The sequence below is a fragment of the Aegilops tauschii genome, chromosome 7 (genome assembly GCF_002575655.3).
Source record: "Aegilops tauschii subsp. strangulata cultivar AL8/78 chromosome 7, Aet v6.0, whole genome shotgun sequence".
Taxonomy (NCBI): Eukaryota; Viridiplantae; Streptophyta; class Magnoliopsida; order Poales; family Poaceae; genus Aegilops; species Aegilops tauschii.
Genome location: NC_053041.3, coordinates 527,071,763 through 527,096,106, shown reverse-complemented (window position 1 = coordinate 527,096,106; position 24,344 = coordinate 527,071,763). Strand labels below are relative to the sequence as shown.

At 47.7% G+C, this 24,344-nt stretch overlaps 2 protein-coding genes across 5 annotated transcripts; both read right to left on the bottom strand.

Annotated features, from left to right (window-relative positions):
• Nucleotides 1-17,142: 17,142 nt before the first annotated feature.
• On the bottom strand, nt 17,143-18,704 carry LOC123494713 (uncharacterized). The gene is made up of 2 exons (XM_073502857.1): nt 18,063-18,704; nt 17,143-17,962 (listed from the first exon to the last, which is right to left on the bottom strand). The coding sequence occupies exons 1-2, from the start codon at nt 18,645-18,647 to the stop codon at nt 17,306-17,308; spliced, it is 1,242 nt and encodes a 413-aa protein (XP_073358958.1). The 5' UTR covers nt 18,648-18,704; the 3' UTR covers nt 17,143-17,305.
• A 1,675-nt stretch (nt 18,705-20,379) lies between these two features.
• On the bottom strand, nt 20,380-24,066 carry LOC109767391 (uncharacterized). 4 transcript variants are annotated; one of them, XM_020326144.4, is made up of 4 exons: nt 23,884-24,066; nt 22,595-23,799; nt 21,369-21,426; nt 20,380-21,238 (listed from the first exon to the last, which is right to left on the bottom strand). In XM_020326144.4, the coding sequence occupies exon 4, from the start codon at nt 21,222-21,224 to the stop codon at nt 20,835-20,837; it is 390 nt and encodes a 129-aa protein (XP_020181733.1). In that variant the 5' UTR covers nt 21,225-21,238; nt 21,369-21,426; nt 22,595-23,799; nt 23,884-24,066; the 3' UTR covers nt 20,380-20,834. The 4 variants fall into 4 exon arrangements, with proteins under 4 accessions (XP_020181733.1, XP_020181734.1, XP_040250433.1 ...); XM_020326145.4 differs by having other exon boundaries at nt 21,374-21,426; XM_040394499.2 differs by lacking the exons at nt 22,595-23,799; nt 23,884-24,066 and having other exon boundaries at nt 21,374-22,566.
• Nucleotides 24,067-24,344: the final 278 nt, after the last annotated feature.

Here is a 24,344-nt window from a genome sequence, read left to right as displayed (position 1 = left end):
GGCACCCTTAATCATCTACGTACAGACAGACATTCGCTTCTTCGCTACATGGACTGAATCCGACTGCAACAACATACTATTGCACTAATCTTAGAGCCATTGCCGAGCCAGAGAATAAGGTTAGAGAGTAGCAGCGAACGATGCCTACGACTTGATCTCATGATCTGCGAGGAATGACCGGAAGATGACCGCTCGCTGCCCACAGCGCCCGCTCCTTGCCGCTCTCTCCATGCTGGTCACCACCAGAAGCTGACGAGACGACGCAGGAACCGCAGTAGCATCCATATTACCCTGTAGAAACATTGCAGCGCTATGTATATATCATAGAGAAACCAGGCAACGTGATCGATTCGCGCGTATATCAGACGTTTACATACTGTCCGATGAAGGGGACGGAGAAGAAGAGGAAACTCCAGGCGACGACGGTGCAGGGGAATACGACGATGATGAACCAGCCCCAGCCATTCGGACTGGCACCGACAACGTAGGCGCCAACGAGGCAGGCGAGGTCGAGGAGAGCGAGGAGCCACTAGTAGAAAAAAGGTCAAATGTCAAGCATATTAGTGCCGGTTTGCTTTTGAGCCGGCACTAATGTGTGCATTAGTGCCGGTTCCAACGGCTAGCCAGCCGCTTTCATTAGTACCGGTTCGTAGCCGACCTTTAGCACCGGTTCGTGCCACGGACCGATACTAAAGTGAGTGGTGGCAGGATGTTGTCAGTCCGGGGCCCCTCCAGCACCTTTAGTACCGGTTCATGGCACGAACCGGTGCTAAAAGTTGTCCTACATAAGCCCTTCGTCCACCCGAGCTCGCTCTGTTCTTCCCCTTTCCCCTCTCCTCTCTGTTCTTCCTCTCGAGCTCATCACACATTTTGCCCAAAATTTGTCAAGATTTGAAGGCCCCATCCATTCAAATGATCACAAAGGTTAGCAACTTTGTCCTTTCATCTCTCATTGCTAGATTAGCTCTTGCAATGCTTTGTATAGTGATTAATTTATGAGTTTAGTAATTTGGTAGAAAATATATGTGCTAGTATTTGATTTATATGCAATTTGTGGTCAAAACTAACACTTAGTTTGCATATGTAGGTGTGGTTTACTTAGTGCCTTCTAAATCTCCGTCGTAACCACAGTCGATCGCCCGCACCGTTCCGTCGCCGGCACCACCTTGTGGTGAGCCTCTTGTTCATGAATGTTTTACATTACCAAATTGATGTTTGTGTGACTTGGATATATAGTTACTCGTATAATTATCTTACCCTACGTTGTTTGTTATACATAGTGCCATGGTTTTGATATCCGTCCCCGTCGGCCCTCGTCCTTGTTATGATTCGGATGTGGTATATTCTCTTTTAAAACTAATTGTTGCATTTCGTGTTTATGACAAATTATGCCCATCAAGTTGACATAGATATTTTTGTCTAGGAGGTTTGTGAACCGGAAATTCCAACCGACCCTATTGTCGAGAGGTTAAATTTAGTTGAAAGAGAAAACGAGTATTTGAAAGAAAAATTGAAAAGAATTGAGGGGGAGAAGATGGAATTGGATTTGCATGTTGCCGATGTCGTCGATGATCACAAGATCAAGATGGAGAAAATGCGCTTGAAGATTAGAAAGATTAGAAAATATGCCATTGATAGTGAGGCTTGGTATCATTATGCTGTTGGATCAATTGTTACCTTAGTTGCGATCTTGATCGCATTTGTTGTTGCATTTAAATTCTTTAGTTAGAGAGTTATTTATTTGTTGCATTCAAGTCTTGTATGAACTTTATGTATGAACTTGTATTAATTTGGTCTATTCGGTGTTGTGTAATGAAGATGAGCCGACAATGGATGTACGATGACCGATGCTCTCCCGAGTTCATTAATGGCGTGCAAACTTTTCTGCTTGCGGCTGAGGCAAACAAGCGGGCGGATGGTTTTATGCCTTGTCCATGTTTAGTCTGTAAGAATGATCACAATTACTCTACGTCAAGAACCATTCAAGTCCACCTGTTTAAGTCCGGTTTCATGCCCCACTATAATGTTTGGACCAAGCACGGAGAAAGATGGGTTATGATGGAAGATAATGAAGAAGAAGAGGACGACGACAGCTATCCTGGCCATGGGTTCCCTGAATACGATGATACAACAATGGGGGAAGAAGCTGAGCTGGCAATGCGGGAAGAAGCTGAAGAAGAGGCATCAGATGAGCCCGCTGATGATCTAGGTCGGGCCATTGCCGATGCAAAGAGAAACTGCGCAAGTGATTTGGAGAAGAAGAAGTTGCAGCGCATGTTAGAGGATCACAAGAAATTTTTGTACCCGAATTGCGAAGCTGACAAGAAAAAGTTGGGCACCACACTGGAATTGCTGCAATGGAAGGCAGAATGGTGTATCTGACAAGGGATTTGGAAAGTTGCTGGTAATGATAAAGAATATGCTTCCAAAGGACAACGAATTGCCCGAGAGTACGTACGAAGCAAAGAAGGTTGTCTGCCCTCTAGGGTTAGAGGTGCAGAAGATACATGCATGCCCTAATGACTGCATCCTCTACCGTGGTGAGTACGAGGATTTGAACGCTTGCCCGGTATGCGGTGCATTGCGCTATAAGATCAGGCGCGATGACCCTCGTGATGTCGAGGGCAAGCGCCCCAGGAAGAAGATTCCTGCCAAGGTGATGTGGTATGCTCCTATAATACCACGGTTGAAACGTTTGTTCCAAAACAAAGAGCATGCCAAGGCGATGCGATGGCACAGAGAAGACCGTAAGAAAGACGGAAAGTTGAGAGTACCCGCTGACGAGTCGCAGTGGAGAAAAATTCAGAGAAAGTACAGGAAGAAGTTTACAGATGACGCAAGGAACGTATGGTTTGGTCTAAGCGCAGATGGCATTAATCCTTTTGGGGAGCAGAGCAGCAACCATAGCACCTGGCCTGTGACTCTATGTTTGTATAACCTTCCTCCTTGGTTGTGCATGAAGCGGAAGTTTATTATGATGCCAGTGCTCATCCAAGGCCCTAAGCAACCCAGCAACGACATTGATGTGTACCTAAGGCCATTAGTTGAAGAACTCTTACAGCTGTGGAATGGAATAGGTGTACGTGCGTGGGATGAGCACATGGGGGAAGAATTTGACCTAAAGGTGTTGCTGTTCATGACCATCAATGATTGGCCTGCTCTCAGTAACCTTTCAGGACAGACAAACAAGGGATACCGTGGATGCACGCACTGTTTGGATGATACCGACAGTATATATTTGGAGAATTGTAGGAAGAATGTGTACCTGGCACATCGTCGATTTCTTCCCAGCAGGCATCCCGTAAGAAAGAAAGGCAAGCATTTCAAAGGTGAGGCGGATCACCGGACGAAGCCTCGGCACCGTACTGGTGCTGATGTACATGATATGGTCAAGGATTTGAAGCTAATCTTTGGAAAGGGTCCTGGCGGACAACCTGTTCCAAAGGACGCTAACGGACGCGCACCCATGTGGAATTCCAAAGGACGCTAACGGACGCGCACCCATGTGGAAGAAGAAAATCTATATTCTGGGACCTGCCCTATTGGAAAGACCTAGAGGTCCGCTCCGCAATCGACATGATGCACGTGACGAAGAATCTTTGCGTGACCCTGCTTGGCTTCTTGGGCGTGTATGGGAAGACAAAAGATACACCTGAGGCACAGGAGGACCAGCAACGTATGCATGGAAAAGACGGCATACATCAGGGGCATGCCAGCTACGCTCTTACCAAAGAAGAGAAGGAAATCTTCTTTGAATGCCTGCTCAGTATTAAGGTACCGTCTGGCTTCTCGTCGAATATAAAGGGAATAATAAACATGGCAGAGAAAAAGTTCCAGAACCTAAAGTCTCATGACTGCCACGTGATTATGACGCAACTGCTTCCGGTTGCATTGAGGGGGCTTCTACCGGATAACGTTCGATTAGCCATTGTGAAGCTATGTGCATTCCTCAATGCAATCTCTCAGAAGGTAATCGATCCAGAAATCATACCAAGGTTAGAGAATGATTTGGTGCAATGTCTTGTCAGTTTCGAGTTGGTGTTCCCACCATCCTTCTTCAACATCATGACGCACGTCCTAGTTCACCTATGCGAAGAGATTAGCGTTTTGGGTCCTGTATTTCTACACAATATGTTCCCCTTTGAGAGGTTCATGGGAGTCTTAAAGAAATATGTTCATAACCGTGCTAGGCCAGAAGGAAGCATCTCCAAGGGCCATGAAAATGAGGAGGTCATTGAGTTTTGTATTGACTTTATTCCTGACCTTAAGCCGATTGGTGTTCCTGAATCGCGGCATAAGGGCAGACTGGATGGAAAAGGCACGCTAGGAGGGAATCAAAAAATATGTATGGACGGACATTCTCTCACTGAAGCACACTACACAGTTATACAGAATTCCGCCTTGGTGGCTCCGTATATGGACGAACACAAGAATTTTCTACGCTCCAAACACCCGGAGCGGTCTGATGACTGGATTACACGTGAATAAACCAGGAGTTTCGCTGGCTGGTTGCAGACATGTACCATGCATGACGCCTCTATTGAAGATGACTTGTACTCGCTGTCCCAGTTACCATCTTCGAATATAATGACTTTCAAAGGGTATGAGATAAATGGTAATACATTTTACACGATCGCCCAAGATAAGAAGAGCACCAACCAAAACAGTGGTGTCCGCTTTGATGCAACAACCAAGACGGGAAAGGAAACATATTATGATTACATAGAGGAGATATGGGAACTTGACTATGGACGTGATTTGAAGGTCCCTTTGTTTCGGTGCAAATGGGTCAATATGACACGATATTGGGTAACGGAAGACCCGCAGTATGGAATGACAACAGTGGATCTCAACAATCTTGCGTATGCAGACGAACCATTCGTCCTAGCTAATGATGTGGCACGGGTTTTCTATGTGAAAGATATGTCTACCAAGCCGAGAAAAAGAAAAGATAAGGAAGCGAATGCATCATACGATGAGTCAAAGCGCCACATAGTTCTTTCTGGGAAGAGAAACATCGTGGGAGTGGATGACAAGACAGACATGTCAGAAGATTATGAAAAGTTTGATGAAATTGCCCCATTCACAGTGAATATTGACCCGAGCATCCAGTTAAATGATGAAGATTTTCCATGGCTACGGCGCAAAGGGACATACGCGAAAAAAAAGTTTCACACCCAAAGATCTGGGATGTGATCGGCTTCACTATCATCACTTTCTTCTGTGTTTCACACCCAGGAGGGAATCTCTGTAATAGTTAGGGTAGTTATGTGTTTTGGCATTTGAAACGCGAAGAAATTTTATGTGCAAACAAATTCTTTCATGCATTTACTGATTTTTTCAGGTAAATGACCCTGAAATTGAAAAGCATTTCAAATGAACTCAGAAAAGGTTGAAAGTTGGCATGGTATCATAATTTCACCCACATAGCATGTGCAAAAAAGTAGAGAGGGTTACCGCAAAAACTGGATGCACTTCGTGTATAAAATGGACAATCTCTTTCGAAGTATCAGGGTTTCGGACGAAAACTCATCCGTTACAAGGGATTTCATTTTTTAAATAACCTAAGCATCACCAAATTGAATATAATGATAAAACACACTAATATTAAACATAAGAAAAAAGAATCACTGAAAATCTATTTTCAAAGTTAAGTTATTCACAAACTAGTGATTCACACAAATTTCAAATAATTCAAAATGTAAACTATTCAAATTTGTAAACTACCGGCACTAACAGAAAGTTTGTATTTTTTGTACCTAAAGCAAAAATATTCCCAAAGAAACTCTAAATACAGCAAAAAAACAACTCAAAAATAAATAAACCAGAAATAAATAAAGTAAAAAAATAAGAAAATAAAAAAGCCCACCTACTGGGCTAGAGCGGCCTGCATACGACTAGAAACCCAACCTGTAGTTGGGCCAGGATGCAGGCCCGCAAGCCCAGTAGGCCCACAGGCAGAGTAGGAGAGGTAGGCCCAGAAGGCCTGCTATTGAGAGGAGCTCAATGCAGTGCCCGCGTCGGGGCTTATAAACTGGTCCTGGCGCTCCTCAACTAGCGAGGTGGGACTAAACTTCTGCGCCCCTCGCCTAGCACCGCACACCCTTTAGTACCGGGTGGTGGCACCAACCGGTACTAAAGGGTGGGCCTTTAGTACCGGTTGGTGCCACCACCCGGTACTAAAGGTGGGCGCTTCCCGCCGCTTGGCCTAGCCAAAATCGACCTTTAGTACCGGTTGGTGGCTCCAACCGGTACTAAAGGACCATCCTATATAAGAAACACTTACGAAAATTTCGTCAGTTTCCTCCCACTTCTCTCTGCTTCATCGCCGCCGCCCCGTCCCGCGCCGTCGCCGCCGCCGTCGCGCCGTCCTCGTCGACTCCGCGCTGCCCCCGTCCTCGTCGCGCCGTCCGCGTCGCCGGCCCGTCCCCATCCCCGCACCGGCCCGCGTCCCCGTCCCCGCATCGACCCGCGTCGCCGTCGCCGTCGCCTCGACCTCGCCCGCGCTGTGAGCCTCTGTCCCCCCCCCCTCTCCTCTCCCTCCAATCGAAGCCGCCGCGCGCACCGTCGGCGCCATCGCCTTGGCTCGCCGTCGCCGTCGCCTGCACACACAACACATACACACACATACACACACACACACCATACACACACATACACAATTTTTGTTCTATTTTTAGTTTTTAGTTTTTCTGTTTTTAGTTTTTAGTTTTTCTGTTATTAGTTATTAGTTTTTAGTTTTTTCAGTTTTTTCTGTATTAATGTTATAGAAATGTTAGTTATATAGAAATGTTAGTTATATATAGAAATGTTAGTTTTTTCTGTATTAATGTTATAGAAATGTTTGTTATATAGAAATGTTAAAGAAAAATTAGTTATACAATTTTAGTTATAGAAATGTTAGTTTTAGATATGGTCGATGTTTTTTTAGTTTATTATATTTTTAGTTATAAAATTTAGAATTTGCATATAAGAAATCACAATCCAATCATTTAAAAAATGTTACTTTACTTTTGCGGCATATAGTATTTGTTGTCGACGATGCCCGGCCCGCATCCTCGCCGTCGACCCGTTCGCGACGACGTCCTGCTTCAGAGGACCCATGTCCGGGATTGGTCTCCGCCGGGCTGGCACTGGGAGGTGCTACCTGGAGGGGCGCGACGCTTGGTGAGGAACCCGGCCTCGGGTCCCGTCGTCGACCCTGATCTCCTTTGGTGGCGTTCGCGTGGGCCACATTCGGTGCAGAGGAAGCCGGCCCCGCCGGAGGTGGTGCGTCGTCGTGTCAGGGAGGAGGACGAGCACGTCCATCGCTACATGGCTGCTATGGACGTCAGGTTCTCCAATACCTGGCAGGTTCTTTGGGCAGATGACCGGAGATATGATCCTATGATGGTTCCTTGTCTTTGGGTGTCCACCGCCCGCGCCCCAGGAACCGCGAGTGGCCTAGATTCTTCTATAGTATTCGATCTTTATTAGCTACCTAGCCAATGATGTATTCGAGATTATATATTATTTGAGATGATGTATTCGAGATTATATATTATTCGAGACGATGTATTCGAGATTATATATTATTCGAGACGATGTATTCGAGATTATATATTATTCGAGACGATGCATATTATGTACTATATGATTCAGTTTTTCCTTATTGATTGCATCCATGCATTGTAATTTGAATACTAAATTGTTTTATATTTCTTCTGTGTTAGTTAAATAAAAGCTATGGCGGACAATACCGGTAGAGAGGGAGAAGAGGCCCTGTTCGAGATCATACGCAGCCCTAGCAGGCCAGATGATCTGAATGAAGCAAATGACGGCTCCCAATATCTGAACAATACCGGGGAGGGTGACGATAAGATATTCGATCTCGACGACCGAGCTGATGAAGTCATGAACTATGATTATGATTATGATGACGCAGACAATGATTATGATGACGAATACAATGTTGATCTTGAAATAACAAAGACTACCGGCGAGGTATATTTATATAAGCAGGCATCTAGTGATCATCACATGTTTTTTTATTTGAAGATATATTAACGAATCGATCTTTCTTCTTTCAGGCCTCCGGATCGAGCAAATTTGCTTCTACAGACAGCAGGACAAAGCGCGGCCCAAGCAAAAAGTTGAACGAGGGTGTAAAGTACAACATCGATTCCATCAAAGCTAGTGGCGAACCCCTCACGCCTAAGAACATTGCGAGCAAGTTCGTTCGTCAGTGCGGAGTTCTTGTGAAGGACCAACTCCCGATCTCCATTCAAGAATGGAAAGAGCCAAAAACTAAACGCCCAGATGTTACTTGGGTCGACGACAGAGCAAAACAAAAGCTTTGGGAATCTCTGATGGAACATTTCACCCTACCAGATTATTTCACTAATGCAGATGTGCAGAAAGTCAAGGACGCTGCTCTTAAGAAGATGGCAATTGCATTCAACACCCACAAGAAAACTGTATGGGTCAACTACCTCGCTGCAGAAAGGAAGACTCCAGAATTCAAGGGAACACTGGAGAAGCAAAGAGAACACTGGCCCGCTTTCGTGAAATTCAAGGAATCAGAATTATCTAAGGAACGGTCGAGAAAAAACAAGGTCAATGCCGCAAAAAAGACGCAGTTCCATAGGCTGGGTCCAGGTGGCTACACAGTGGCAATTCCTAAGTGGGATAAGTCTGAGCAAGAGATGGAGGATGCAGGGGTCACTCCGGTTACTAGGAGCTGGCCCCCCAGGTGCAAAACTTGGTTCTATGCGCATGGGGGGCGTTGGACCCGAAGACAGGCCTGGTTTCGAAGAAGGCAACTGTAAAAGGAGCAGAACAAAAGATACTTGACGCAATAGAAGATGCTCGAAAGGGGGTGTTCACGCCCAACAGAGAGAACGACGAGCTTACGCGCGCCCTGGGAAATCCTGAACACCCGGGAAGAACACGAGGCAAGGGCGTTATTCCCTGGTATGAGGGCTTTTCGGAATGGAACGACGACTACAGGACCCGTGCAAGAAAGAAGATGGAGGAGGAGAAGAAGAGGAAGCTGGAGGAGGAGCAGAGGAAGCAGGACGCGGAACGCCTTCAAGGCCTAGAAGCAAGGCACGCGGACTTGGCACTCAAATTCCAGCAGCAGCAGCAGATCGACTCACTTAGCCAGGAAAGGGGGTCTCAGCAGCGGCAGCAGCAAGCGGATGATCATCCAGCATTGGATAGCACCGTCCCATCCATGCCGAGAAGCAGCGTTGGTTCCACCCCGGGCGACGCACTGCTGGATACATACCCTATGGATGACATCATAGAGAACACTAACTGTGAGCTACACTTCAAAATGAAGAACATATCCATGAAGGTGGCGAACGCCGTTGCTTTTACAATTACCCCCGAAGCAACCTTCCATTGCGCCCCGGTTCCAGCGGGCTATGCTCGTGTCTTGGTTGATGAGGTGGTGGGCCCATATTCGGGGCTAGAGCTTGACATTCCTGGAGGTGACGATGAGCAAACACTGGGAGAGGCCATACATCGTATCATCCTATGGAAAAATGATTGCATCATCTTTCGAAGTCCACCGACACCGCGTCTGCCGACTCCTCCTTGAAGTCCGCCACCGTGTCAGCAGACTCCCGCTCCTCCAAGTCTACGAACGCGTGAGCAGACTCCTACTTCAAGTCCGGCACAGCGTCAGGCCACTCCTCCTGTTTCAAGTCTGACACCGTGTCAGGCCACACCTCCTGCTTCAAGTCCGGCACAGCGTCAGGCCACACCTCCTGCTTCAAGTCCGACACCGTGTCAGGCCACACCTCCTGCTTCAAGTCCGGCACAGCGTCAGGCCACTCCTCCTGCTCCAACTAAGCCACGTCAGCCGTCTCCGCCGCCTAAGCAATCGCAGAAGAGACACGCCGTAGCTATGGTGCGTAGCGGTACGAGTCGAGGTAGTACAGAAAGTACAAGCGGAGACAGGCGATATAAATATGGTCCAAGCAGCCTCGCTCCTCTTCCTCAGAGGCCTTATGACATGACCGAGGAGCAAAACGATGCAATAGTGCGGGCCGAAGTGGACGCTCATTTTCGACCAAAACCGGCAACGCCGCCGAGGGAGAAAGTGCCTGAGGAAAAGATTAACCACTTCATTCGTATGGCTAGACCACCAGCTCCCAAGCCTGTTGACTCAGACTATGAGCGCCAAATTAGGAAGGCACATCGAGCACGACTACAGAAAGAAGCGAGCTCGAGCTCGAGCCAACAAGCAGCTGTCAAAAAATGCGGGAAAACCGTTCCCCAGCTGGGAGAACAGGCGGCGCAATCGACCCCCCCCCCCCCCCCGCTTGTTGTGCCAACTACACATGAGAGTACGTGCGCCCAATATTATTGTGGGCAAACCGTTTACGTTCCCGAGCTGGGCGATGTGGTAATAACCGAGAAGCATATAATGCAGGCTGAAATGCTCAAGATCACTGTTGGACAACTCCTCGATATCGAGCCCATGCCTCCGCTTAGAGAGGAGGAAATAAAACGGAAATATGTCCGCGGCGAACCTTTGGTCGAGCCCGAGGAGGTCAAGAACCTCCCAACGAGAATGTATGAATTGCATGATTGGTACATGAAAATTACCAAGATTTCCAATCGAGAGTCCCTCATGGTGCAAGTCGAGGAAGATCATTACTTCCATAAGAAAGCTCTGGCCGTTGAGTATTCAGAACTATTTCAGTTATTCAATCAAGATGCACTCGACAAATCTATCGTCAGTTGCTATTGTCTGTAAGTGATTTCTTTCTGTAATTTGAGTCTCAAGCTAGCTCTAGTGCTCATTGATTGATCATTAATTACCTATAATTATATATCCTCACTATATATTCTTTTCTGTGGTATTATGCAGGATGAAGATGAATGAAATGAAAAAAGCTGGACGCTATGGCATTGGGTTCATTGACCCAAATACCGTTAATGAATACACATGGAAATTGGAATGGTGTAGACAAGATGTAGAGAAAAACATGGTAGAGTTCTTGAAGCGCCTCAATAGCAATGAAGATATACTACTTCCTTACAACTTCGAGTGAGTCACACTGTCTTGTACTACAAATTCTGTTTTTGCTTACTAGCTACATGTTAATAAGTGTATAGGGTTTAGGGTTATAGTTGATTAGTGTTATGCACATGCCCGCTTAATTTATACATGTAAACGTATGAGCATGCAGCTTTCACTGGATCTTGTTAGACATTAAAGTTGACGAAGGAAAAGTTGAAGTACTTGACTCACTACTTAAAAGAAATAGTGACTACAGCATCGTGAAGGGGATAGTCGACAGGTTATTTCAATCATTATTAACTATATCTCGGCCTATTTAGTTCGTCATTTCCTGATATGAACTATTTTTAATAACTCCTTTATTAATTTTCTTTGCCGGCGGGTAGGGCTTGGGCAAAGTACATCAAAGTGACTCCAGGAAAATGGCGACAAAAGCTATGTTGGTATCGACCCAAGGTAAGTAATTAAGTAGTACTAGCTAGCTAGCTACCATCTCTTTAATTCTTGTTTCAATACCATTAATCAATTAACATGCTTGATTAATTATTATCTGATTAAATTCTATTGTCGTAAAGGCTCTGAAGCAGGCGCCGGGGACTGAAGTGTGTGCATACTACGTTTGCGAGAACATTCGCATGATGGCGTCCGAAAGGAGCAGATCTGATAGACAGGACTGGGTACGTTTGCCAGAACACTATTCACAAATCTTACATGATTGTCGATATCTAGTCACACAACTAATACACATGCATATTGATCTCCTTCTTAACAGTTCCAAGAGGTGCGAGACAAGCTCCTATCAGAGGAGCACATACGAGCACTTCAAGAGGAAATAGCGGGATTTTTGCTCGACCAGGTCATAGATCCCAAAGGAGAATACTATTACCCGCTACCGCCCCCATGAACCACTTGTCATCGTGCTCCGAAGGCACCAAGGCAACATGTAGGAGAAATTGTATATATATACATGTGTATGTGTGAATAATTAATGGTGGTTGTGAGACATTCGATTATATATATATGATCAGTTCTACGAGAAAATCTATTTATATATATGCATAACGTGTACAATATGTAGTATCGTAAAATACTAGCAAACAAAAAAGAATTAAATGGAAAACACAAAATTAATGGAAAAATAAAAATTAAAACCAAAACCCCCCCAAACATTTAGTACCGGTTGGTGCTACCAACCGGTACTAATGGTCTACCAGCACACGGGCCTGGCTCGTGCCACGTGGTGGCAGTTTAGCGCCGGTTCGTGCCGAACCGGTACTAAAGGGGGGGGGCCTTTAGTCTCCACTCCATAGTGCTGGTTGCAGAACCGGCACTAAAGGCCCTTACGAACCGGTGATAAAGGCCTGTTCTGCACTAGTGAGCACCAGCCCTGCCACCCTGTCCCACGTTCGGTAGAAGCACTCGCTGGAGACCAGCAGCACGAGCAGCAGTGAGGTCAGGAAGGCCACGGTGCTGAGCGACTTGAAAATGGCTTCGCCGGGCAGCACCGGGTCGCCGGCGTCGTGCCCGTATGGGTATGGCGGCCCGGCTTTGTCCTCTCTCCAGAACAACCCGCCCGGGGGGTACAGGGCGGACAGATAGGCCAGCGACGCCAGGATGGTCGCCAGCAGCATCAGCCCCACGCGCATCTCCTTTATCCACCTCTTGGTCCGGGCCAGCAGCAGGTCGTCCTTGTCGTCGTCGTCCTGCTGGGCGGGCTCCGGGACGTCGATGCGCAGGTCGTCCTTGTCGCCGTGCTGGATGGGCACTGGGCCATCCATGAGCTGCAGGTCGCCTGGATGCGACGACATCTTGGACCGGCGTTGGATTCACGGCCTGTTTGGTCGGAGGAAGTTAGTCAGTGATAATGGGAGACATAATAGAGCAAGCAAATAGGAAGAGGCAGGGCTCGAGCCTGGGTGGGCTTGCTGGCCGCTCCTGCTCGCCGGGAAGACCGGCCGTGGGCGGGTCATGTGGAGAGAGCGAGAGACCGTGGTCGGGTTGTGTGGAGAGCAAGAGAGAGAGCATGCACGAGCACCGCCCCGTGGATGGGCGCCAGTTCGTCGGCGATTTGAGAAAAAAGAAGCGGGGTAGGAAGGAAGGAACATGTGACTAGACGTGGAGGCGGGAGGAGCTTCCCGAAGGCGTCGTCCAGCGACCAGGAGGCGGCGGCGTGGTGGCGAGGGCGAGCTCTCCGGAGGCGACCGGCGGGCAAAGAGTGGCGCGAGGAAGTCGGGAACTGGCGTGTTTACCCGTCTGCGAGACGGACTGAGAGCATCTCGAGCCGTTGGCCCCCCAGGAAAATCGCCTTCTGGGGGTGAGCCGGCGATACAATCGGCGCTGGGGGCGGTTTTGCGTCCAGCCGTCGCCCTCAGGTCGCCCCCAGGCGCCGATATATGCCCACTTTTCGGCCCATTTTTGGCGAATAAAGGGCCCATATGGGACCCATATTCGGCGTGGTTCGCCGTGGCTGGGCATTGAATTATGAACATAAATATTTTTTATCACATAGTTCATCACAAAAAATCAAATAGTTCAACAAAATAGTACAACAACAAATAGTTCAATACAAATTATATAGTTCAACAAATAAAAACTCATATTTTATCACACGTCGCACCCGGCGTCACTCTTGAGCCTTCATAGATGCTTCATCAGATCCTGCTGCAGCTGATGATGCACCTGTGTGTCTCGGATCTCCTGACGCATACTGAGGTAGGCAGTCCAGGTTGCCGGTAGCTGGTGATCAACTTCGGCTAGAGGACCCTGCCTGTAGTATGGTTCAGTGTCAAACACTGGGTCTTCTTGCTCGCTCTCGATGATCATGTTGTGCAAGATGACACAGCAAGTCATGATCTCCCATATTTGATCTTTCGACCAGGTCTGAGCAGGGTACCGGACAACAGCAAATCGAGATTGGAGCACACCAAATGCTCGCTCGATATCCTTCCGGCAAGCCTCCTGCACCTTGGCAAAGTGGGACTTCTTGCCTCCTGGCACAGCGTTTGAGATAGTCTTCACAAATGTAGACCATCTCGGATAGATGCCATCAGCTAGGTAGTACCCCTTGTTGTAGTGCCGGTCATTGATCTCGAAGTTCACCGGAGGAGAATGACCTTCAACAAGCTTGGCAAAGATAGGGGAGCACTGCAGCACGTTGATGTCATTGTGAGTTCCTGGCATACCAAAGAAGGAGTGCCAAATCCAGAGGTCCTGTGTGGCCACCGCCTCAAGTACCACACTACAACCGCCTTTGGCGCCTTTGTACATCCCCTGCCAAGCAAATGGGCAATTCTTACATTTCCAATGCATGCAGTCGATGCTTCCAAGCATCCCAGGAAATCCTCTTGCTGCATTCTGTGCTAGGATCCGAGCAGTGTCTTCCGCATTGGGTGTTCTCAAGTATTGCGGTCCAAACACTGCCACCACTGCCCGACAGAACTTGTAGAAACACTCTATGCTGGTGGACTCGGCCATGCGCCCATAGTCGTCGAGTGAATCACCGGGAGCTCCGTATGCAAGCATCCTGATCGCTGTCGTGCACTTCTGGATCGAGGTGAATCCAAGTTTGCCGATGCAATCCATCTTGCACTTGAAGTAGTTGTCGAACTCCCGGATGGAATTCACAATCCTAAGGAAGAGCTTTCGGCTCATCCGATAACGGCACCGAAATGTTTTGTCGCCGTGAAGTGGAGCACCGGCGAAGTAGTCGGAGTAGAGCATGCAGTAGCCTTCGAGACGATGCCGGATTTTTGCTTTCACCCGCCCCGGCGCCGAGCCACCTCGCCGCGGCTTTTCATTGCTCGCCAGCAGTTGGGCGAGGGCGGCGAGCACCATGAGATGCTCTTCTTCCTGGACGTCGGCCAAGGCTTCCTCCTCTAGCAGTGCGGCCAGCGCATCCTCGTCATCCGAGTCCATCGCCGGGGCAGGCAAATCGCCGAACACCTTGCGCCCGGTGGGCGTGTACCCGCCGCCAAACTGCCCCTCCGCGGCCGGAAACGGCCAGCTGCTGGTGGAGGGGCTGCCTCGACGAACCTCTGCTATTTTTTCGGCGGGGATTGGCTATCTAGCGGTGAAGGGTGCTGGGCGGTGCTGGGATAGCTAGTGGCGGCCGAGGGCGCGGGGGGTGGGAGGCGAGTCGGGGAAGAAAAACTTGACTTTTCCACCTGAAGGTGTGGGCCAGTCGTTCTTTTCCCTTGCGCCGAAGCCCCCGGTCGCCCCCCAGTGCGCCGGGTTCGGCCTGCGACCGTCGGGCCCAAAAAGGGCCTAACCGGCGCTTTTCGGCGTCCTGGAGGCGCGACTGAGGCGTTTTTTTGGCGCCGGCGCTGAAAAAGTGGCCTGGGGGGCCTGTTGGGGGTGCAACTAGAGATGCTCTGAGATCCGGTGCCTCGCCTCAGGCAAGGCACGCATTGCCTTGAGGCTCCGAATCCACCCTCCATCTGCATCCGACGGTCAGAATCAGTCAACACGGAAACAACCTGGTCGTCAACTCATCCTCGTCCTCCTCCTCACGCGCGAGGCAAAATCAGCTCCGTGGGAAAACGGAGGCTTCGCGGGTGGGAACTCGGCTCCGACGCAGAGCTCTGCCGCTGTCGCTGCCGTGGGGAAGGGAGCCATGGGAGCTCCGGCAGCGGCCACCGGATAACGACGCCGGCAATCCCCTCCGCCCCACGCCTTCATCTTTTTCTTCACCCTTCAATCACTACTAGGAAAAGGCTAATTAGTGGCGCACCTGTTTTTGCCATTAATGGCACACTACAGGTGCGCCACTATTATCACGCCATTAGTAACAAGATAGTAATGGCGCACCTATAGTAGTGCGCCATTACTATGTCTATCTGGTGCGCCATTACTAAGTGCGCCATTACTAACAATTTTTTAAAAAAAATCAGGAATTTTTTTTCAAATTTTTCTTTCGTTTTTTTTCTTAATTTCGGGTCACTATGGCTTAATCCCCATCCCAACACTACTCCAGCCCGAGCACGCTTAACTTCACAGTTCTATCCAACCCCAGCACTAGCTCACTTCACAGGCACTTACTAATATATCTATCATATCAATCCTATTAAACTTTGTTGATGTCTAGGACTTTGTTCATGTTCATGAGTGTGATGAAATTTTGAAAAAATATTTTAAACTTCCCTGTCATATTACGTATCATATTTTGAAAAAAATTCAAAAAAAAAAATTTAACCAATTTTTTTCTGTTACTAGTGGCGAATGGTGCGCCACTAGTAAGTTTGAATTTTTTTTCCATTTTCCCCCTCTAGATCTTAAAAGCCCCGTATCTTTTGTTTTGTTAGGTTTTTGGGGTTTTCGAAGATGTTGAACGGCGTTCCCCCCATTCAATTCGTATGTAACTTTTCGAGTAGATGATTTTTCATATAAAAAACTTTTTAATGCGAGTTCGTATGCAAAAAGTTATGCCCATTTTACTAAATTCCAGAGAGATTTTGCAAATAAAGTGGAAATTCATATTTGTAAATTTTTCCCAACAACTAGACCACATATCACATGGGAAACTTATTTTTTTGACATTTCCATCATTTTCTTTTATTTTTTAAAAAACTGAAAAAACGGTCCGGGGGTTGCATTTAGCACCAGGGTTACTAATGGCGCACCTGGTGTGTGGTGCGCCATTAGTAGTTTAAAAAAAAATTAGTGGCGCACCATGGGATAGTGCGCCACTACTAACAATATTTTTTTCAAAACTACTAATAATGGCGCACGGTGGGTGTGGTGCGCCATTACTATGTCAGTGCGCCATTGCTAACAATTTTTTTTTTCAAAACTACTAATGGCGCACCACACACCAGGTGCGCCATTAGTAATATGTCAATAATGGCGCACCTGTATCTGATGTGCCACTGCTATATAGCAGTGGCCACCACATACATGGTGCGCCATTAATGTCCATATCAGCTATAGCCCTTTTCCTAGTAGTGAATGGACATAAATGCTTAACAACATTCTGCATTATACGAAAGGTGCACAATCCATGATATGATTCCGTGAAGACATTATCTATAGCTTTCCCCTGGCCGCATCTTGATCCGTATAAATAGTTCTAGATTGGCTCCCATTATGTGCAGCTAAAAAAGTGTCAAAAAGCCATTTAAATGACTCAAATGTTTCATCAAATAGCAATGCCGCGCAAAAAATGGTGGTTTCTCTAAACTGATTGAGCCCAAGAAAAACACCAAATGGCCTATATTCTTTGTTTGTGCCAAAAGTTGTATCAAATGTGACAACGTCACCAAAGTGTGCATAGTCAAGAAGCATTTTAGCATCAGCTCAAAATATGTTGGCTATATCTTTCTCACAATCCAGCTGCAAAGCATATTGGAAAGATGGGTTCTCGATCATTTTGTCATGAACATACTTCAACATACTACCAGCCTGACTCTGTTTGTCCTTGGTTCGCAAATAATTCTTTTGATCACGACAAGTGTAGCCCAGGTTAAATGGTCCACCAACTTGGCGACAAGCAAACTCATGTGCAGCTTGGGGCATTATTCCTGAATCCTCGGCAGCTTCTATTTCAAAAGCTTGTAGTTCGGAAATCTTACTTTGTGATGCCATCAAGTGACATGTTTGTGGCAATTGAAGGCAATGATTGTGTTCCAACACAATATCTGTGACTTCGTAATTTCTTTGCACTCCGTCCAATGATATAATCATGCGAGCTTTGCAATTTGTCCTTGTTTCAGCTCGAACATGTTTTGGCTCATGATCTATTGTTATCCCTTTCTTTCGTATACCCTCATTGGAGCAAAGAAATGTGCATGAAGTCACTTGACCATCCATCTTACTTACATGCTTGTTTCTCTTCCTCACATCAAACCCAACACGGCCTCCATATGCAACCCAAAACAGCCAAGCTTCATCCGGATTTCTAAACCTCTTGCCAATTTGAGGCATCCCATTGTCAATTTCTCCCATTGCACGGCACTTGCAAATGCACAACACTCAAATCTTGTTAAATTGCACAACCACGCAGCCCAATCACACAGTACATTAAAAAAATCAGCTAAATAGCACAAACGGCTACCTGTTGGAGTCGGCCTGGAGCTCGATGGCCAGTGCGGGGGCGAGGGAATGGACGGAGAGAGCCGTTGGAGCCCGTCGGAGGGGACGGGGTGGAGGAGCCCGGAGTGGCGACGGAGGAACCTGCCGACGCCGTTTTCTTCAGTGGCCGCGGCCGGAGCTCGATCCCCTCTGTTTCCTGCGGCGAGGGGGGGGGGGGGGGGGGGCTGCGGGAGAGCGGCGGCGGGGGCGGCGGCAGCGGCTGGAGAGCGGAAATGGGGGCGGCCGGAGAGCGTCGGCGGGGACGGCCGGAGAGCGGCGGCAGCGGGGGCGGCGGCAGCGGCTGGAGAGCGGAAATGGGGGCGGCCGGAGAGCGTCGGCGGGGACGGCCGGAGAGCGGCGGCAGCGGGGGGCGGCGGCCGATGCCCCAGCCCGCGCAGTTTTCCCCGGCCCGCCCGAGATAGCCCGCGCGATGTGTCTGGCCGCCCGCGTAATTTTTCCCTGTGTTGAATCGCTTTGACTGGGTGTGAACTGCTGCCAGCCGTAGGATTAATTTGGACGATGGATGTAGGGGCGCAAGGCACACCGTGACCCGCCTCTGGCAAGGCATGGGATCTCAGTCCGTTGTTCAATTTTATGGCGCCAATTACCATGGCATCATCGAGGTGACAAATTTCTGGCCTTGGTTCAATTGGTAAATACCCAGCCAGAGCTAGCCGCAGCCGCGTGCCCGTAAAGAGAGGCGAGGCGAGATTCTTCTCTGTACTATACCTACAAGAGCTAGGCATGTGGCCATGGTGTTTTATGTCGACATCGACGCGACTCCTGTTTCACATGAATTGACACGCATTGGGTCCCGCCACGTACGCCGGCCATGCACAGCGCATGCAGACCCACGAGCAACGCTAGCTGCATGCCGAGCGAGCGTCTCTTCTCAGCGAGAAGCATCTACTGTACTACCCATGGTCATTTTGAATGTGTGTTTGCCTGCTTGCTTTTATAGCAAACGGCCGCTCTGCAACTGCAGTGTCACGATTACAATGCGGTACGGTGTAGCTCATCGTGATTTTCGCTTGATTAATCTGTGGCCTTGTGGAATTGGGCGTGCCAATTGCATGCCATGGTGGGCATCGAGGTGTGGAATTTCTGGCCTTGGTTCAACACTGGACAAACGGGTAAACTAAAGAGTGCAGCAATATGGGCTGCTGTCGTAGGACACTGCTGTTCCTTTTGAGATTCCCTAGCTATGAACCTATGGCATTTTGGCTTTATTTGCTCCATTATTCTCTTGTCCAGCATGGTGTCCACTGTGCTTTGCTCTTGCTCGGTTCCTTGTGGTGATGACAGGAAATTGACATAAAGAAAGAGAGCGCGCGAGAGAGAGAGCGCGTGTGTGCGCGCGCTGCGTGCAAAGGTTGAGAGGGGAGAGAAACGAAAGCGCATGCAGAACGGAATGCCTGTATCTGTGCGTAGTACAACACAGGATCAATGACTATGCAAAACTGGGTGCACCAGGGTTACGAGTTGGGGCTACGAGTTGGGGAGAAGTAAACGACGAAGAGTGCATGGCAAGATTGTGAAAGGGTTAGCACCAAAGGCTTCCATCAGTTGTCAATTGGTACAGCTAGCCCACGTATCTACTCCATCCAGCACGCATAGTGCTTTTGCCACGCATCGGTTGTCACCTCCTACAGCTAGCCCACGTACGTGTCGAGCACGCATCGTGCTTTGCCACGTCCTCAACTGTACTATGGACATTTATTTACCTCTAATGATTTTTAAATTTCTGTACCACTGGTGCGGTCCAGTCTAAAACATGATTCGCATGATAACTAGCGGATGTATTTAGTGCTGTAAATTTAAATAAAAAATAAAACGCCTAGCACGTCTGTATTAGCGAGCATCAATTCAAAATTTGTCTTCAAGCAATGCACGAGTAAGGCGTACTGAAAATGCTAGTCACAACAAGCATCAGCCACGTTGTACCACTGTAGACCTAGTACTGTAGCCTATATATGAAAGCAGATTCTTTGTCAAAAGAAAAGGAAGCAGGACTGCCTTCTTATCAAGTCAATCCATCCATCGCGTAAGTCCGTCTTATCCTAGCTAGGAGGGGAAAGAATCCAATGCTTGCCCAATCCTACGTCCACCCACTAGATTTTCATTTCATCATCACGGCATTTAAACTTGGGCTAATTAATTTTACCCGTTTGGAGCGATTAGTACATGTCTTCATTTGCTGTGGAATCTGGAATGCACATAAGCAGGCCAGGTGATATTCACTGTAGAAGAAACTTACCATGAGCCAGTAATCTACTCTTACCGCTTATGATCTTGATTACTTCCGCGAAAGTGCCAATCTTATTAATTGTTGCACGCTAGTCATGGATGCCATTGTCCAACAGCGGGCATTTACAAGCTGAACCCAGCAGGTGTACAGCAAAAAAGTAAACCCTGGATTAGAAAAGACCGCGCGCGTTGCTGAACCATGGCCAACACAACACAACTTATTTACCACAGCTAGTGACGGCTTGCTCATTCTTCTACGTACAGCGGGCATTTGCTGAACCCATGCACTCTACGTACGGTACAATAATAACAACCACCAACAGATAGACAGGGTGGTACCCTTAACCATCTTCAAGCATGCAGACGCTTTTTATCTACACATATACTCAGCAGCAGCGATTCACAAGTCTCCAAGCCCTGGGGACGCCGAAGAAGAGGAAGGACAAGACCATGAGGGTTCCGAGGAGGAACACGAGGCCGTCGGTTTGGTCAATCTGGCCGGCGCCGACTACGTAGGCAGAGGCGAGGCAGCCGGCGTCGAAGAGAGCGAGGAGGAGCAGCCCTGCCATGTCCTCTCCCACGTCCGGTAGAAGCGGTCGCAGGAGAGCAGCACCAGGAGCGCCAGTGACGTAAAGAACGCCATGGAGGTAAGCATTCTGAAGTTTTCGTAGTTGGCCATCACCGGGGTGCCGGCGTCGCGCCCGTGCTTCCAGTACCCGCCCGGGGGGTTCAGGGCGGACCGGTGGGCCGCGCACGCCAGGAACATCGCCGCCACCATCAGCGGCCCGCGCTTCTCCTTGATCCGCCTCTTGAGCTTGGCCAGCCGGTCGTCCTCGTGCACCGGGACGGGCACCGGGGCGGTGATGCCGAGCGGCTGGTGATGCGGCTGCGACGACATGTCGTTGGGGCGGCCTGTTAAAATCATGGGGAAACACTATAATCACTAAATATAAAAGGGAGAAAAGTAATATGCTTGTGTGGAGAACATGGCATTTCGCATTTGAGCAAGCAGTACAATCTTTGTTAACAGGGTCACGCTCACCACACCAGATCGAGAAGAAGATGCACCCGGTTGATATAGATACGCGACACGCCGGTTTCTGTACGAAAAAGACAAATGCAAATTACAGACAATCGAAAACAAACGATACATGCACCTTCTTTAGAGTACATATATGTCTAATTCTCTGTAAGTTCACATCTAGAGTATAATTTTTAGTACATGATTGCAATCCCTGTATTTTCCATCTATGTTTTTCTCATATGAGCCATTTCCTCATATTGCCAATAAAATAGCAGCTCCTGCTGATTTCATGAAAAAGATGACTTGCGCATACATGCAAATCAGAATGGGTAGAGCATGGTTAAATATGGTACCAATGACATTTAAGTGGTTACGTAAGGCTGCTTAATTCCTACCAAGAGAAGTGATGCACACAGATCAGAGCATGGTTAATTTCTACCATCAGTCATAGGTCATAGCACATGATAGGCCAACTTGAAGGCAAGAATTTGGATCAGATGAAACACAAGTACGGAGAAACAACTAAGACAGTGAAACTATCCACCCTTTACGTACATACATATAATATTCTTCAACCACTGTAATGTCAAAAAAGGAATATTTCTGGTCAATATTTTTTGTTCAATTATAGATGGTGAACCAGGAAAGCTGCATCATCTACCTTAAAAGTGAGTTCACAAACTCTATCATGTATGTTCAATTAAGAGTAACCTTTGGTTCTGAATAAAATCCCCATGGTGTGCCACTACTTATTACACAAACATGTGTGTCTGGATGATTTGAAGATATATAATGGGTGCCGGAGTGAGTTTTGGCAGTCAATCAAAAGAAATATAAAATGCAGTGGTTGCCTGCAATTTACCATTCCAATGGAACCATGCCGCCATGCACTATGTGGCAGTATCCACAAACAATTCAAAAGGACATGAAACAGCCAGTTCAACCAAAGAAGGATTGTGCAGAGTAGCTAGATTGAGAAGGGTACTACCCAAGTTTCTTCCTGACTAAACAATCCACATAAATTTTCGTCATTAAATTGATGAACGATTCAGATGAAGCAAATAACAGCAAATGTTCTTCCTGATTACATAGACCAACGACTCAGAAGAGAGTGGATGTAAATTGGTAGGATGCTGGCGAATCATCTTACTATATAGGAATTAGGAACTGAAGTTAAATCTTTATCAACCGAAGCTGCTCTGCTACAAATGGAAGCCACATCGATCAAGTTGCAAACAACCAACCTGTGGGGCACTTGCTCAGTTGGCGAGTCAAGGACAGGCGACCAGGGGGACGGCGGTGGCGGGATCCTGTCGTCTAGCAGGAGGCAGAGGAGTACCGGTGGCGGCGGCCAACGTCCGTCCGTGTGGCAGCAGAGGAAGACCGGCGGGCAGCGGCGGCGGAGGCCCGCTCCCGCGTTCTTGGGGCAGCAGGAGGAGGACGGCGGGTGGCTGCGGCGCTCGCGTTTGATCGCAGACAAAGAGCAAGCAAGGAAGATTGTTTATCTGTATACAAGAGCAAGGCATGTGCCTACGGTGTACTCTTGATGACCGTGAAGGAAGGCAAGAATCTTATTCTCTAGTTGATGAGCTGACACGCATCGGATATTACAGTACTTGCCAAGTTCCGGCAGATCAAAAGTTGTTTACTTATGTTCAGAGTCGACAGGTGTGGTGACATTTGCAGATCCCACTGGTCTGGTCTGTTAATTTACACCTGACCCAACAACGCCCAGGGCCATGGTTGAACCACCAGTGTTCATACGCGCTCCAATTGGAATCGAGACCCACTACAAGTAAAGGACGGCAATGGCTTGACCATGAAGCTAGCTGTTGCTTGGAGGTAGGCTCCTAAAAAGACAGAGAAGAAGAATATATCCTACTCCCTCCGTTCCCAAATACTCCCTCCGTTCCTAAATATAAGTCTTTTTAGACATTTCAAATGCAATACAACATATGGATGTATGTAGACATATTTTAGAGTGAAGATTCACTCATTTTGCTCCATATGTAGTCACTTGTTGAAATATCTAGAAAGACTTATATTTGGGAACGGAGGAAGTATTTGTCTTTCTAGAGATTTCAACAAGTGACTACATACGAAGCAAAATGAGTGAACCTACATTCTAAAATATGTCTACATACATCCGTATGTTGTAGTCCATTTGAAATGTCTAGAAAGACAAATATTTAGGAACGGAGGGAGTACATATGAAGCATCCCAAAGGAACACATAATATGATATTCCCATCGAAAATCAACATGGTGCCGTTGTGACTGAGAAGTTGTATATACCTGGAGTCTGCGTGACACGGTGATACCGCTTTTGATCAATGTGGAAAAACCTGAATGTGGTACTGAAAGATGTAATACCAGGGAATGTTGCCGGTTGCCTCAAATTAATCTGGTTTCTAGCCAAGAATTCTAGCTTCAAACCTGGCACCCGGAGCCTGCATGGAGCACAGCAAAAGGTTACCATCGGCGTCATGGATTCGATTCCAGTACTGGTATATCGAAAGGAGGGGCGGACGTACCTGACAAGGCAAGGCCGGAGCTGGACTTGTGCTTGTGCCTCGTAGTGAAAGCTGTTTGATGACTTGGATATGCAGTTCGTTCCAAATGGCACCTGCTCTTCTTGGTAACCACCGCCACTAACCACGTCTGTGTTTTTCCCTGAAAAAGAAAAACAAACGAATAGAAAATTAAGTTGAAGCAGCTGCACCGAGAAAATGTTGAAATAGATGGTCTTGTATCAAAACTGTTTGTGCGTGCCCACCTAACCAACCATCTTCAGAACATCAGCGAGAAAAACACAATCTTAACTTGTGAAACTTCTCCCTCGGTCCTTGCTGAAACTTTCTTCTTGTGACATGTGGAGAGCATCTCCAGGTGGTCCTAAAAATCACCCCCTTACACAGCGTCCGTCCATGTTACAGGAAATTAAAAGATGTCACAAGTAGAAGCCCTCCGGATGCATAGGTTATGTTGCCAACAA